This window comes from Wyeomyia smithii, chromosome 1 (assembly GCF_029784165.1).
Source record: "Wyeomyia smithii strain HCP4-BCI-WySm-NY-G18 chromosome 1, ASM2978416v1, whole genome shotgun sequence".
Classification (NCBI taxonomy): Eukaryota; Metazoa; Arthropoda; class Insecta; order Diptera; family Culicidae; genus Wyeomyia; species Wyeomyia smithii.
Window position 1 is genome coordinate 66,748,848 of NC_073694.1, and position 15,265 is coordinate 66,764,112.

The window sequence follows — 15,265 nt, forward strand, 5'->3', positions numbered from 1 at the left end:
CTAGCCGACCGACATCGCTAACCACAGAACCACGGGGAAAAATCCTGTCCCGGATTATATTTTACACCGATTGCTATTCCATTTTGCACGAGCCCTCAACAACGTCATTTGCAGTGGCTCTATACCCCTTGAAGTCGCACTCGTAGAGGTTTTCTTTCATCGGCTATTGCTATGGTTACGCCATTTTTTTTAAGAATCGTTTTGTTCTATAAAAACAGCACCTCCACACCACCAGGCGTCAATTTTTTTTCTAATAACAGGTTGTCACAGAGATTTAGTGCAAACAGTAAGGTTGAGCCATCATCGATGTCCTTTCCTTCTTCCGCAGATGTCCGAGCTGCTCGTTTAGTAGCGATTGGCTCCTTGGTGGCAGTTTTGTCCCAGGCAACTTCCAAGTCTTCATAAGCCTCTTCGCCTTTCGGTCTGATTCCAGAAAAAAAAATCTCTTCGTATCCGCCGATTTAGCGTCTTCACCTGCTATACGGCCGTCGCATTCAGTCCTTACTAGTCAGCTCCAGGTCGAGGTGCACTTTGCTGTTCGAAGAAGTCGTCTCCATTCAATTCGGTTCATGGTTGCAGCTCGATAGCCATGTCGTCTGTGGAAGCCTCGTAGGTCGTTCTCCACTTGATCGAGTCACCTTCCTCCCTGCGAGCCTCGGCTTCGCCTTCCAATCAGATCGTTATCAAGAACTATTTTCACCGGGCTATAGTTCGACATCCCTACGACTTGCTCAGTCCACTATGGTCTCAAGATTTTCACCGTTTGGACGATGAGTGGTTCTCTAAGCAGCCGGTGCATTTCGTGGTTCATTCGTCTTCGCCATGATCCAGCTTCCATCTACACACCACCGCAGCTTGTTGGTCTTCTACGAGCATAGTTCAACTTTTGTAGCCGTAGATCAGTTTGATCAGTGTTTTGTAGATGGGTAACTTCGTGCGGTGGCAAATTTTATTCGTGTGGAGCATCCTCCGGAGTCCAAGGAGACAAGATTTCCTGTCATATTTCGAAGCGCTTATGGCCAGTCCGATTCGGCCGGGTTCAGCCTTCAGTTTGATATGTCGATGTCATCGGCGAAGCCAAAGAACTCAACGGACCCCGCCCTTCGTATAAGATTTCCCAAGGGGATATTAAATATAAGCACGATAGTCCATTACCTTACCGTAACCCTCTTCGAGATTCAAAGGAAATCGAAGTCCCTGAAACTCGAACTAGGCACGTCACCCGATTCATCGTCAACTCGAACAGTTTATCCGGAAAACCGAAATCGTACATAATCTGCTATAGCTGATCTCGATAGATTGTGTCGTACACCGATTTAAAGTCAATGACCAGATGTTGTGTGGGCACGCTATATTTACGGCATTTCTGTAGGGCCTACCGTACTGCGAGTATTTGATCCGTGGTGATGCGGGCACCCATAAAGTCAAAGTCGAAGTTTGGTATTCCCCACGAACTTCCTTGCAACCGGTAAAAGTCGACCGCATAGAATTTGCGAGAGTACCTTCGAAGGCGGCGCTCAGCAGCGTGATAGCACGGTAGTTGCAGCAATCCAACTTTTTGCCCTTTTTGTAGATGGGGTACACGGTATCCTCCTTCCACTCCTCCGGTTTTAGCTTTGTTTCCCAAATTTTAGCAATAACCCAGTGTAGTTCCTTAGTCAGTGTTTTGCCACCTTGTTTCAACAACTGGTGGGGAGTTGGTCAGTTCAAGCTGCTTTGTTGTTGTTCAGCCGATCGATCTTTAACCTCCTAGGGATCACGGGCTGGAATTCTGTCATCTGCGCGTACACTATTGCCACTCCATCATCGCCCTCTGATAAATCGCCGTTAAGGTGCTCGTCGTGGTACTGCTTTCATCTTTCAGTCTTCACACTTGTTCGTGAGAAGGTTGCCGTCCAGGTCCCTGCACATTCAGGTATATCTTGCGGCGAAAACTTCAATTTTAATAACCGAGTCCGCCGGAATACTGGGGAATTCCGTGTGCAGCTTCCTTAGGGGTACCCATAACCTCTTGTTTTTAATGCTCAGAGAAAGACCGAATTACAAATGATAGATTTATTAATATGCAACTTGGAGCGATTGAAAATTTACTAACTAGCCCTGGGTAAAATTTCTAGTTTTATTCAGGAAACTTATAGAAGATTCAAAAATATGAAACTTTTTTGAACAACTGTAAATCCTATCTTTATTAGGTACAAAGTTATATTTATTTTATATTTATTTATTTCGTCAAGCAAATGTAGACTACAGTTATAATAATACAATGTTTTCTTATATTCTATACATTATTTCCAGTAGTTAGTCGTTTTTTTATTTGATTTCTGCCCATGGTGATGTCGATATTTTCGCAGTGCTGGTTATAGTGACGCATCATGCGATTTATTGGGCCATTTTTTGAGTAGTTTGTTCTGTGAGAATTTTCCGAAAATATTTTACGATTTCTTAATTGACGACTGGGTGCATAAAAATTTAGTTGTGATAATAATTGAGTAGATTGCACGCGTTGAGAAATAATGTCATTGATAAAATAAAGCATTGAAAGATCGCGGCGTTCTTTAAGTGCTTGTATGTCTATAAGCATGCAGCGTGCTTCATATGATGGTAAGGGAAATGATGTCCAATTTAGCTTACGAAGCGCGTACAAAAGAAATTGTTTTTGGACAGATTCAATGCGTTCTTCATGTGTGGCAATATAGGGATTCCATACAATGCTACAATATTCCAGAATTGGTCGGACGTATGTAATATATAATAGTTTGATTGTATATGGGTCTTGAAAGTTGTGGCCGAAGCGTTTTATAAAGCCCAGCATACTATTTGCTTTGTTGATAATTGTATTATAATGTTCTATGAATGTGAGTTTGGAGTCTGAGATTACGCCTAGGTCCCTAACGATTTTGCATTTTTCTACTGGTTGGTTTCCTAAGAAAATGTTTGTTGGTGGTGTTACTGTTTTTCTGCTAAAGGCTATTGAATTACATTTTTTAATGTTGAGTTGTAATAGGCTTTTGTTGCACCAAGTGTAGAATACATTAATTTCATTCTGGAATATTTCGAAGTCTTCTGCATTGGTTATTTCTATAAAGAGCTTCATGTCATCAGCATATACAAGCACATGTATTGACTTAAGAAGAAAGGAAATGTCATTTACGTATAATATAAAAAGAAGAGGGCCCAGGTGGGAACCTTGAGGAACCCCAGAAGTTACTTCTATTGGGTTTGAAAAGGAATTTTGAAAGCGGACTATTTGTGTTCGTCTTGTTAAGTATGACTGCAGCCATTCCAAAAATTTTGTTTCAGTTCCGTATTTTTCGATTTTGAAGAGTAATAATGGTATGTCGATTCTGTCAAATGCCTTGCTAAAGTCCGTATAAAGAGCTTCTACGTGGTTACCGTTGTCCATTACAGTCAGAGTGAAAGTTATGAATTCCAAAAGATTTGTGGTAGTTGATCGGCCTTTGTAAAAGCCGTGCTGTTGAGTTGTAATTTGGTGTTTTACTTGTTGAAATATTTTTTCATTAATTATTGATTCAAATAATTTTGGAATGCATGAAATAATGGCAATTCCACGATAATTACGAATGTCAGATTTAGCGCCAGATTTGAAAATTGGCACTAAATATGAGGTTTTCCAGAGTTCTGGGAAAATTCCATTCCTCAGGGACATGTTAAAAAGGTGTTGTAAGGGTGTAGATAGTTCTTCTGCCAAATTTTTGAGAAAAATTGGAGCTATTCTGTCAGGTCCAGGACCTTTCGTAGCGTCTAAATTTTTAAGTGCGTTTTGAATTTCGAATTCAGATATTTGATTGACAGATAAAGAATTCGAAAATTCAGGAAAATACGAGAAGTATTCGCGGTCGCGATCTGTTTCTTCATATTTGGTGTAAATTTCTTGAAAAAAAGTGGCAAAAAGACTACATATTTCATTACAAGTTTGTCCTACATTACTGTCAAGATGCATTCGTGATGGAAAGTTGTTACTTTTTAGTTTGGTTTTTACGTAATTAAAGAAGTTCTTAGGGCAAGACTTGATTTGATGTTCGATTTTACGATTATGTTCTTCATGTGCAATTTTAATGGCTGCGTCAAGTTGACAGCAAATTTCTTGGTAATTTTGAAGATTTTCGCTATTGCTGTCTTTTTTGTATATTTTATGTGCTTTTTGTTTTCTATTTTTTAGGTTCTTCAATTGTGGATTAAACCACATTGGATATTTGTTGGTGTTCGTTCGTCTTCTTTTCTTTAGAGGTACATTTTCTGATATAATTTGATTAATTATTTCATAAAATTTTGATACTTCTTCGTTGACATTTCCTTCTTTACAAATTATACTACGCCAATTTATTATGCGAAGTCTACGTTTGACTTGTTCGAAGTCAGTTTTGTGGTATTCCGGTACATCCTCGTACTCGCAGTCGCTGGGGTACGAAGTGTTATTCATTACTATTGAATATTCAATTGCTGTGTGGAATGCTTCATTTTTCCAGATGGGAGTCAATGATGCATCTACACAGAAGTCTTCAGTGCAGTTTGTGAATAATAGGTCTAAATAAGCATTTTGTTTGTTTTTGACATGATTGATTTGATATAGACCGAGTTCTGAGGATTTGCCATGATTTATATCCTCCGAGGATGTCTTTCGTTGCTACAGTAACTACGCTTCTTTCCATGTTTACAAATGTACCCTGGCGTGTACTATTGGTGGTTGTCAAACGTATACTCAATATCAAAGCGTGTTTCAGCTACAAATATAAGGCTTCTAAGATTGGTATGGTGCCTGTGGCTCTGCGGTTAGCGATGTCGATCGGATAGTTGTCCCATACGGTTGTGATATCGGGTTCAATTCCCGATCCGGTCGAGGATCCCAGCACTGGGGCACGCCGTATTGTTGTACTCATCCTGTAAAATATGCCAAAAACAATACCGATAACGAATTCTCTCAACTAATCTCAAGTTGATCGAGACCGCTTTTAGCCCACAGGCTAGCGTGCGATATTATTTTTTTAAGATTGGTTCGGTCCAAAAATAATGCTATCTATGAGTCAAACCAAAGGCATCTAAGACTATCATGGCATCTGACGCCCATTGCTAACGGTCACGGTCGCTGAAAGTTTTCATCGATCAGTTATTCTGTTGCAGGTTCAAGTAGTCAATAGAACAAATTCCGGTCGCTGCTAATTGATTGAGATCTTTCTGAGCAGACACACAGAATCGTTCATTAATAACGTACTTGAGAAAAGCCCGAATATGATCGCGAATGAATAATGGTTACGGCTCTATTGAGTGGTCGCTGCTGTCATCTGTCAGTTGTGGTACTCGGGATGAGGGATGCAGTTTTTGCATTCTGCTAACTACAACCGAAGTGCACCGGTCGCACCCGTCACCGACGGACGGCGGCCATCGCAGATCAACCGTTGCCGTTGGGCGCGTATCGTAAGAGACAACAACAGCAGCAGCTTAAGGAAATATTATCGTAATTAATCTTTACTTTCAGCCGAGCTGGCAAAAGGGCACCACGGAATGGGACCACGATTTTTTAATGTATGCAATCGAGCTCAGCCGCATCTCAGACCGTCTTTTGTGTCAGAGCGTAAAGAAGCGGGGGCAAGTGGAAAAGGTTTTTTTCTTCTTTTTACGGAATGATGATGTTGCAATTTAACGGACTAATTTGAGCACACTTACGGGACTGGTTTAAATGGCGGTGATAAATTAGTTCATTTTGGCTGATATCAATACGTTTCCTCTGCCCGGGGATCCACCTCCTGTGTACTGCTGGAGAAATCGAAGAATTGGCGTGCAATTAATGACGAAGCGATAATTTTGGATAGGTCGGTTGGCCAGTTCACTCCACACCGGAGCATAATAAGCGGGAAATTTAAATTCCGATCTTGGGCTGACTGGCACAAAAAGGTCGCCAAGCGGTGTTTCGGTGGAAATTATTTCCGCTCTAAAGTAGTAAAGAGTACGTGTGAGAATATATCTGGTAAACGATTTAAGTGTTAATAGTGGGGAGTACAGTTAGGCTGCGTCAAATTTCAAGGCAAAATAATTGCTATAGTAAGGCTCAATTTTGTTGTTCAAACCTGGGAGGTTAAATCACCGCAATATGGCTTTCGTTGAGAGATACCCTGTGGGTTTGTATCTTCTCAGTGTAGTGTTCCACTCAATTGAGCTTAAGACATATTATAATAAGTTTTATCTGCAGTGACGTTGCTGAAAAATTAGTTATTCATTAAGGAGATCCCACGGAAAGGATTGATACTCTCAAGAGTAAACAATTCATCTTACCCAAGAATATCTTTCTGATAGGCTACTGTTCTGACCAAGCATCTGTTGGTCACAAGACCTTCTTCAAACCGGAACAGCAATCAATAACACATAGTGACCCAGCGAAAGCAACTGTCCAAAGCCTATGTACACTGGGATGGCCTGAAATCACTTTTTGCTGATATCACCTTCATCAATCAAAGGACCGGACTGTGTGTGTGTGAGTAAGTATTCGACTCTTCAATATATGGCAGGTCCTTTCGCTTTTTGCGCGCACCCGAATTAAAGTTTATTGTTGAAGTTCACAGCAAGTATACTGATGATTGATTCTTATTCGAATCGAATCAACTTTTTTTAAATCAACTAAAACCGAAAAATCTACTGAAAGTGTCATTATTTCGACCGAAACCGGGCTGTGAAAAACGGAAGGCAGTTTTGCTTGCGAAACTGTTGAAATTGTTGTAATCCCCGTGCGATGCAAAAGAGCAACCGTCAATCGGTATGCAGAAAATACAGATTCTTGATTCGCAGGAACGAGAAAAAATAAACGCATCGCCTTAAAATCAAGCGAAAGCAACGACCGAAACCGTGTTCGTTGCTGGTGGTGTGTTTATTTATCGGATTCGTTGAAGGGATGTGGGGCATGCTGGAGAGGAAATTTACAATCATAATTCCCAAAAGCAGTGTGATTTTTGCAGTAAATTTCAAACGAAAAGTAAAACTGTCACAGCGTGTAAAATACAAGGCAGAATTCAACCTGTAGCTTTAGTCACTGTATTGGTTTTGAAATTCCAGTCTCTTTCAAAATTATCACAGTATCTGTGATTCAGGTTTGTTCAAAAAATCTTCCTTAAACTCATTTGCTCAGTAAGATCTTTTGTAAAGGTAAAACAATTTATGCGCTGGCAGTGCTCCAATATACGAGATAAATTACTTACATAATTGATCTAGACCACAACAAGCCTTTTGCATAAAATAAGCGAACAATACCAATTTATCAATCTCAAACACAATGGCACGCTTAGCCATGGCCATAGTATAACTAGAAGCTCTTATTTTGCAGTTGCAGTCTCAATCTCGTTATCATCTTCAATAACACACCTTAGTCCAGTGTCATTCCCCGTATACCCGGGAGACTAGTTTAGCTTAGAACAGAAAATTATTGAAACTCACCTGTATCCGTAAACCGCTTTCCGAAGTACCGCATCACGTATCCCAGCAGCAACCCGTAGCTGAGCTGCACTCCATGGGTCATAATATGCACCATAACGCCAACCACGATAACAATCCAGCCCCACCCACCCTCTGGGTAGTACCTTCGACAGAGTAACCTCCGGGCTGCCATCAGCTGCTGGAAGGTGGGCGATGCCGGTATGCCCATTTTTTTGCCGTTCGGTGCAGCACCCTTTTGGTCCGGCGGGCCATCCGAGCCGGTCCCGCAGGGTTCGCCACCGCCACCGGCTCCAGCTTGCGACTGGGAGAGCAGTGGCCACGACAAAGCCCGCACTAAGGAGGACATCTTGATTCGCCACCCAGGCATACACTTTTCTTCGCCGATTTTCACACCTCACTGCATTTTGGGGAATGATTTTTTCTCTGCGTTTGGAGCACTTTGTTTGCTTGTATCGGGGAAGTTTTTCATATTTCGTCACCTACATTGTCCTCATTTGCTTGTTTGTCGTATAAAAGTTCAAAACTGAAATACCCCCAAAATACTTATCACTTTGAAGCATCGTTGTTGAGTTTTTTCTAGTAGAATTATAAAATAATCTCATAGGCAAACAATAATTTCAAAATAATCTTTAACTTACTGTGCGTTGAAGCTTCTAGCGAAATTAATTGGAAAACCCAATTTTCTAAAAATAGCTCATGTCAAAGACATAGAAAGTTGAACCAGTAGCGCAAAAAAAATCGTTGTCCTCTATCACTGAGGTTTCCATGGGACCGCTACCACCATCAACGTCATACACCATCGCTGCTGGAGGGCACATTGTCAATAAGAATGGGAGTTTATTAAAATCACCGAAGCATATGTTGGCTTTTCGGGCTACGTTGGCGGAACCCGTTGAATAAATTTGCTGTTTTCCGAAGCATTCGTTCGTTTGCAGAGGGGTTGAAAAATTAATTGAAACAATTTAGCGGAAAAATTCTGTTAATGCATGGCGGGAAAGTTTCCAGGGTGTGCTGAAGCTGGATTATTGCTTTCGAAGTGCGAAAAACTTGTGTGATGTGTCTGGTGCAGAGAGCACTGAAATGGCTCAATTTGACTGATATGTCGGGACGCGCGGATGACTCTAGCAAGACGAAACCCCGTATAGTAGCAATCGATATCAAGTTATATCGGTGTCTGCGAATCACTTCAAGCTGGGATTTTATTGTGGTCAACTTGGTTGAAGCGCGTGGCGGCACTCCAGTCGAGCAGAAGTTCACTTTTTACCTCCTCGTGTGCTCGCCCGGCAGGACCAATGTAGAGTGGAAGACTGCAGCTATCGCTGCACGAATGAGTGTTAGGAATATAAGGAAAATTAGTGGGGGAGTCCACGATAATAAGCAACTTTTTACTTTCAATCACAGTAATCAAACAATGCAACGGATAGTGAGAGGAGTAATAAAATCTTCAGAGCTGAACGTCCACTGGCACTGCGGTGTAGTGAAAGACAGCATGATTTTATAGTTTTTATATCGCAGAGCTTAACACCAGTTTTGTTGTGTGTCAACTGCACTTTACTTTTTAATACATTTCTATGGACTTTTATTTATTTATTAATTGGTTAAATGTTTTTGGGCAAATAGCGAGCAATACTTATAAAAGAATCATTAAGTTTTATCGATGATAACATTTCTTGTTGAAATCTAGCTGCGTAAATTTGAAAAGTTTAGTTGTTTAAATATCAAGTCGATAAAGCACAACCTAAAATCAAGCATTTCGACATTCGAAAACCTGCTTCAACCTGGTCAAGCTATCTTGCGTCCTTCTCCGGATTGTCTTATCTCTCCTCAAATCCTGGAACTTAATATCTGACTAAAAGAAATTTTGAATGCCTCTCGTACGTCGCCGGCACGTTTTAAGTGGTACCAACTGGACCATTTGACATAACTTTGTCAACACGTTTATGAAGGACGACTGGTGCAACTTGTAGGGTAGGGAACGGCTCAAGCAGTAGCGCCTATTCTAAGCTGTCGAAGAAAGCAGGCCTTAAACTCTTGGATTTTGATCAATATCGACAATTTCAATGATGGAACCGAAAACTTTGATTGTCTAGCTGTCTTATGAATATACGAAATACCGTAAACCACAAAGAAATCATACAGAAATCACCGTTCGAAACAAATCGACCCATATTGCAGCCATTCAGGAGCCACTTCGGGTGCTGAAAAAAAAACGCCTGCAAAACAGATGCAAACTGCTTAAAATAGGTTCGGGGTGATTGAAATAGTGTCCCTCAATTGGTAACTTTAATTGATTATTGTTAAAGATTGCTAACTTAGTTTTACAATCTGAAAACAAGTTCTGACAGAGAAAAAGATAGAGAACAGATTGATATACTTCTGTTTGAATTTCACCCAACACATTTCGAGTATTTCGTCTCAATACACAGGCGGTTCCTAAAGCTGCTTAGAATATGTTCCCTACCCTACGTTGCAGAGCAGTTCCATGATTTTTTCGTATTAACGAGTTAGATGAATAAAAAATGACCACTCTGGGGTAGCTATTTTGTTTCTGTGAGCGGTGCTGAGGTTCATCAAGTCCAATTCTGGCGTTGTCATCCGGAATATCAAACCACGCGGGATATCCTCGCTCGAGAAGTCATCCAAAGTGGCTTTTTTGCAAGATTTGGTCCAGCTATTGAATAGCTAGGCTAGGCAAGTTTTCACGAAGTTCCAGGGATGTATTCTAATGGACGAAATAACTTACGTAGAAATAGATTTCTCTGTCAAAAGTTTACATTGTGCTGCGTTGTGTCAGGTAACTATAAGTTTTTATTTACTGATGAAGTCAGTTTCAGTTATTATTTGGCCGCTTCTTCCTATTCACTGCAGCGCTCCGTTGTCACATCGAGAAAACCTGAAGCACACATTCAAAAGTTATCAATGATGGAACGCGAAAGTTGAAAATAACTTCTGAACACTCACTTTGAGAACCCGATGTGGTCAATAGGTAAGATTGCAGAATTAAATACCGTACTCATACCTTACTGAGAAACCCTTATATTAAAGCGGGCAAAACATATCAGGACTGGAGTAGAAGTGGAACATATAACCGGAATACAAGCAAAGGTAATTCGAGTAGTCCATAATAATTCTGGGATCTCCAGACTCCGGTTAAAAAGCTCACGGCGATCCACAGTAAAGGTAAATTCGGTGAATTTGCAGTCGAGAAGGCTTGCGGTCATGCCAGAAGATATCCCAAAAAGGTGCTGAAAAAAAAACCTAGTTGCGGGGGCCTAGCGTGGTTGGTAACGTCTCCGCCAACCACGCTCGACGCCTGGGTTCGAATCCCCATAGGTATCGATGGTTGTGGGGTGGCGTGATCCACTCACAACCAACCCAACTGATATCTAGATTCAATTCTAGCCGACACCGGGAGATTTTCTGAGGCGAAAAATCTCTGGGATCACGCCTTCCATCGCATGAGGAAGTAAAGCCGTTGGCGCCGGTCCATTAATCAACGGGTCGTAAGTTAGGGTCCTGGGAGGAGTCGCCTCCCTGAGCGTCGGTGATTGGCACAACAACAGTGGCGGAGCTAGACCGACGGAAAATAAGCGAGAATAAAAAATAAACCCGTTCCAAGCAAATACAAAGGATGCATTTATTTTGAGAATGAATTGCGAACCCAGTAACAATTTTGGAGATATTTTTTCTGCATGGACTTATCACTGTGATTAGAAAGGTGGATCGATTGTGACATTGCCCCGGTGTCTGCTGTGTTCTGCACTTCTGTTGTTGGCAAGACTATTGAGGATAAGTGACATGCTTATTATTTATGCGTGTTTTTGTGTATGTTTTTACCTTTTCTATTACGCTTCTTGCTTTACTATACCAAGTTTCAACTAAGTGTCCTTCTAGGTAGTTTTATTAAAAGAGGGACTTATTTTGTCAAGAGGAAACACATGTTTAAGTCTTTTGACATTGAACGGCCCTGAGATTCGAAAGCATGATCGTCCGTTTGGCGAAGCGGATTCAGTAACATTGCGACAACGCAGCACTCCAAATAATAATTTGGTAGGACAAGAATGTAAATAAAAATACCAGCAGGACGAGCAATTTTCAGGATTTCCGTATAAAGTTAATAAAAAACTCTATGAAATGACTGTGTTTAGCCTTTACTGGATTGGTTTGCATAATGTGCTTGTCAATAACCCTGAAAAGTTGAAACAGCTCCCATAATCTCTGTTCTTTTGATGGAGTTCTCCTTCCTTAGAACAACCAGTTAGGTTTATGGATACCTTACTTTTGGACAAGTCGTTCTTATTAGTCTTGGGATGTTATAAACTAACGGTGTTGTGTCCACTCACAAAATGTGAAGATCTGCAGCTTTTGGTACTGAGTTCCAACTCGTGATCCGTTTTTTGTCGCCAAGAAATGTTATATTTTCTAAGTCATTCACAGTTGTGTATGTTCAAAGTTGCCATTCTGTCCCAGTTATAACATTGGAAACAACATGTTGATCAGACGGTGTCTCAGCCGCCCTTGACATGGAATAGAAATACGCAATAGTACAAACGTAGTATTTACAGGGTGTCATCAAGAAAGCGATACGCTGAAACCTTGAGGTGGAAGACACATAAAAACGTGCACAAGCAGCAGAGGAAGCGATTAAATAGCGCGATCTCACTTTTAAGTGGAAAAGCGCCACTGCTTCCAAATGCGTGTAAACGGTCGTACTAACCTTCGCAGAGGCTTGCTTTGCAAACAGAACAAGGCAGTTTCCAGAGGAAATGGCTCCCGCGAGCACCAAGCGACTCGTCAACTAGGCCAACTCGACCTAAGGAAGACGGGAGGGTGAAGCTACGGGTAACGGTCTATGGACTGCCGTAGTAAACACAAAGTGACAAAAACAGAACAAGCGTGGAAAACGCCCCAATAAGCCGCGCAAGGGTTAGGTGAAAAGCAGGGACGACGCGACTGATGGGTCTAAGTACGCTAAAGGTTTGAAGACTATGAGAGGCGATGCCTAGCTCAAAGACCTTGGTGCGGATGTTAGGACAATCCGTCGGTCTTGTACCGGTGAAATGATTCTGGAACTTCGCAAACAGGCAAAGGGAAGAGTTCTACCTATAAACGGCAGGTCAAAAGGTTCCAGACACCCAAGAGGTGACTTTCCAGCTTAAGAACCAGTACGAGGTTAGCAAAGCGACATTGCACAAACCTTCGACAAGCAATGTGGAGTGGTAGTTACCACCAACACCGTCCGCCTCCGTAAGGGCCCAGCAGGGACTCAGGTAGACACAATAAAGCTCCCACTAGAGGGGGAAAACAATGTCTTGAAGATGGCCAGACTAAAGGTCGGCTGGTTGGTATGCCCCCTGGGTATCCTCCAGAAACCTGATGTCTGCTGCAGATCTTGGTCGTGCAAAGGGCCCGACCGGTCTAGGCTTTGAAAAAGCCTCCCAAGTGTTTTGTATACATCGGTAAATGGAACGATAAAACATCACCAAGTGCACGGCAGGCAAGCCGGTTACTAAACCTCAGGCGTGAGAGTGATTCAATTGAACCTGAACCACTGCTATGCTGCACAGCAGCTTCTGTACCTTGCAGCATGCGATTCACCACCCGGAAACAGTAACTGGGTATCGTACAAGTCTTGTAAGGTGGTCATATAGACGACAGGTAGGTTCCCGATGCAGAAAACTGTGTCTACCTCAAACGATGGGTACGTAATTGCCTAGGTGGATGAAGTATTTCATATTTATAACTATGCTTCGACCAAGTGTGAATGCAATTGACGAGTCGAACACCGTCGGTTGTCGCAAATGACTTTAACGCTTGGGCGGTCGAGTGGTGAAGTCGCTTGTACGAAACCGAGGAGTCGTATCCTGTTGGAAACTTTGGCAAAGCTCAACTTGGATCTGGCAAACATCGGTGATAAGTGCACCTACAGCAGAAAAGGTGGGGAGTCGATCATTAATGTGACGTTCTGCAGCCTGGCCCGAACTGAAGAGTAGACGACGGTCACACTAGTATCGACCACAAGTCGGTGCTCTATCATGTAGATCACAACACGAGGCGATAGCGCTAATATTTCAACCGTGGTTGGAAGACAATGCCGATGTATTTGGGGAAGCAATTAGAAAAAAATATAAAGGTAGATTCCCACCTGTATACTATCGCGGGAGTGCGTGGATTAGGGAACCTAGAAACGGAAGGGGGCTGGTACATTGGTGAACTGACGCGATAGCAACCACCACAGAGCAGACTTTCGTGCGCAGCGAAGATTTCGGCGAGCTCGTACCAATATACAAAGAGAAGAGCGTCGTACAGCATTCGCGTCTGCGAAAGCTACGGTCACGAGTGCAATTAAAGGAAGCAAACGAGCCTGCTTTGACAGACTATGCGCTAGTGCCAACACGAATCCATGGGATGACGCCTACAGGATCGTAATGGCTAAGACTAGAGAAGGGTCGGCATCGGCCGAACAATCACCAGTGATGTTAGCGCGGATCATTGAGGAGCTGTTTCCACACCACGATCCAAATTCCTGGCCTCCGGTTGTAGAACCACCACAATTTGTGAGTGAGCGCTTGAGGGTTACGAATGAGGGACTCTTTGATATCGCAAACTCTTTGAAGATGTGCAAGACGCCGGAACTAGACGGAATCCTGAACCAGGCTATTAAAACGGCCATAAAGGTAGACCCCAGGTTGTGCAGGGCGGTCATGCAGAAATGCTTAGGTGATTGTCTTTTTCCGGCTAAGTGGAAGTGACCCATCGACATATAGACCAATATGTCTGCTAGAAACAGCAGGCAAGCTGCTTGAGAGGATTATCCTCTATAGACTGGTGAGATTCACAGAAGGTGAAAACGGTGTATCAAGCAACCAGTTTGGTTTCCGCAGGGGTAGGTCTACGGCGGATTCTATTCACTCTGTCACTAAGACAGCCGAGATAGCACTTCAACGTAAAATGAAAGGAATCCACTATTGCGCAATCGTCACGCTCGACGTGAAAAACGCGTTTAATAGCGTCAGTTGGAACTCTATAGCTCATGCGTTAAAGAGTCTTAGCGTACCGGTATCGCTGTAGTGGATTCTGGAAAACTTATTCCAGAATCGTATATTCCTTTACAACATAAACGAGGGTCTGTGGGGGTAATGCTATATATGACGGTGTGTAGACACTAAAACTTTCTCCCGGAGTGGTGATTGTTGGCTTTGCGGACGACATAACACTAGAAGACTTGGGCGATGCTATAAAAAAGGCTGAGTTGAAAGCTGTACTTATAGTTGAAATCGTAGAAGACTGGATGCGCTACATGAAACTGGAGCTAACGCACCAAAAGACGGAGATTATTGTGGTAAAAGAATGAAAATCCGAGCAGGAGACGAATATCAGTGCTGGTGGATGCACTATTGCCTCAAACCGGGCTTTGAAACTCCTAGGAGTGATCGTCGACGACAAGCTCACTTTTGGGACTACGCCTGCAAGAGGGCTTCAACGGCCACCACGGCATTATCACTGAACTGAAAAGCATCTACAGGCTTATGTGTCTGAGGGTTATGACTCACTTGTGAGCGTGTATCGCACGGTGTCGGTGTCGAAGCAGTATGGTGCCCATAAGCATCATCGTCCAAGAAGACGCAAAATGCTTCGAAGGACGTGACAAAAGAAGGTATACGGAACACCAAACGATCATCCTCGTTGGTCAGATGGCAGAGGTATTGATCCAACTCTACCAAGGGTAGATATGTGGTGACCGGATGGGTCATGAAGTGACATGGAGAAGTCTACTTCCATCTGACACAGATTCCGTCAGGCCATGGCTGCTGGTATCTGCATA

General features: G+C 42.5%; 1 protein-coding gene across 9 annotated transcripts in view; it reads right to left on the reverse strand.

Annotated features, from left to right (window-relative positions):
* LOC129718844 (monocarboxylate transporter 12-like) overlaps nucleotides 1-15,265 on the reverse strand; it is a 473,704-nt gene that overhangs the window by 236,495 nt on the left and 221,944 nt on the right. For 2 of the 9 annotated variants that reach the window (XM_055669990.1, XM_055669986.1), the window contains exon 2: nucleotides 7,441-8,016. The exons of 4 other annotated variants lie outside the window; for them this stretch is intronic. In XM_055669990.1, the coding sequence (XP_055525965.1) occupies nucleotides 7,441-7,807 (367 nt within the window). In that variant the 5' untranslated portion in view covers nucleotides 7,808-8,016. Of the gene's footprint in view, nucleotides 1-7,440; nucleotides 8,017-8,078; nucleotides 8,246-15,265 lie in introns of all 9 variants that reach the window. 3 more of the 9 variants (XM_055669989.1, XM_055669987.1, XM_055669988.1) reach the window with 2 other exon arrangements.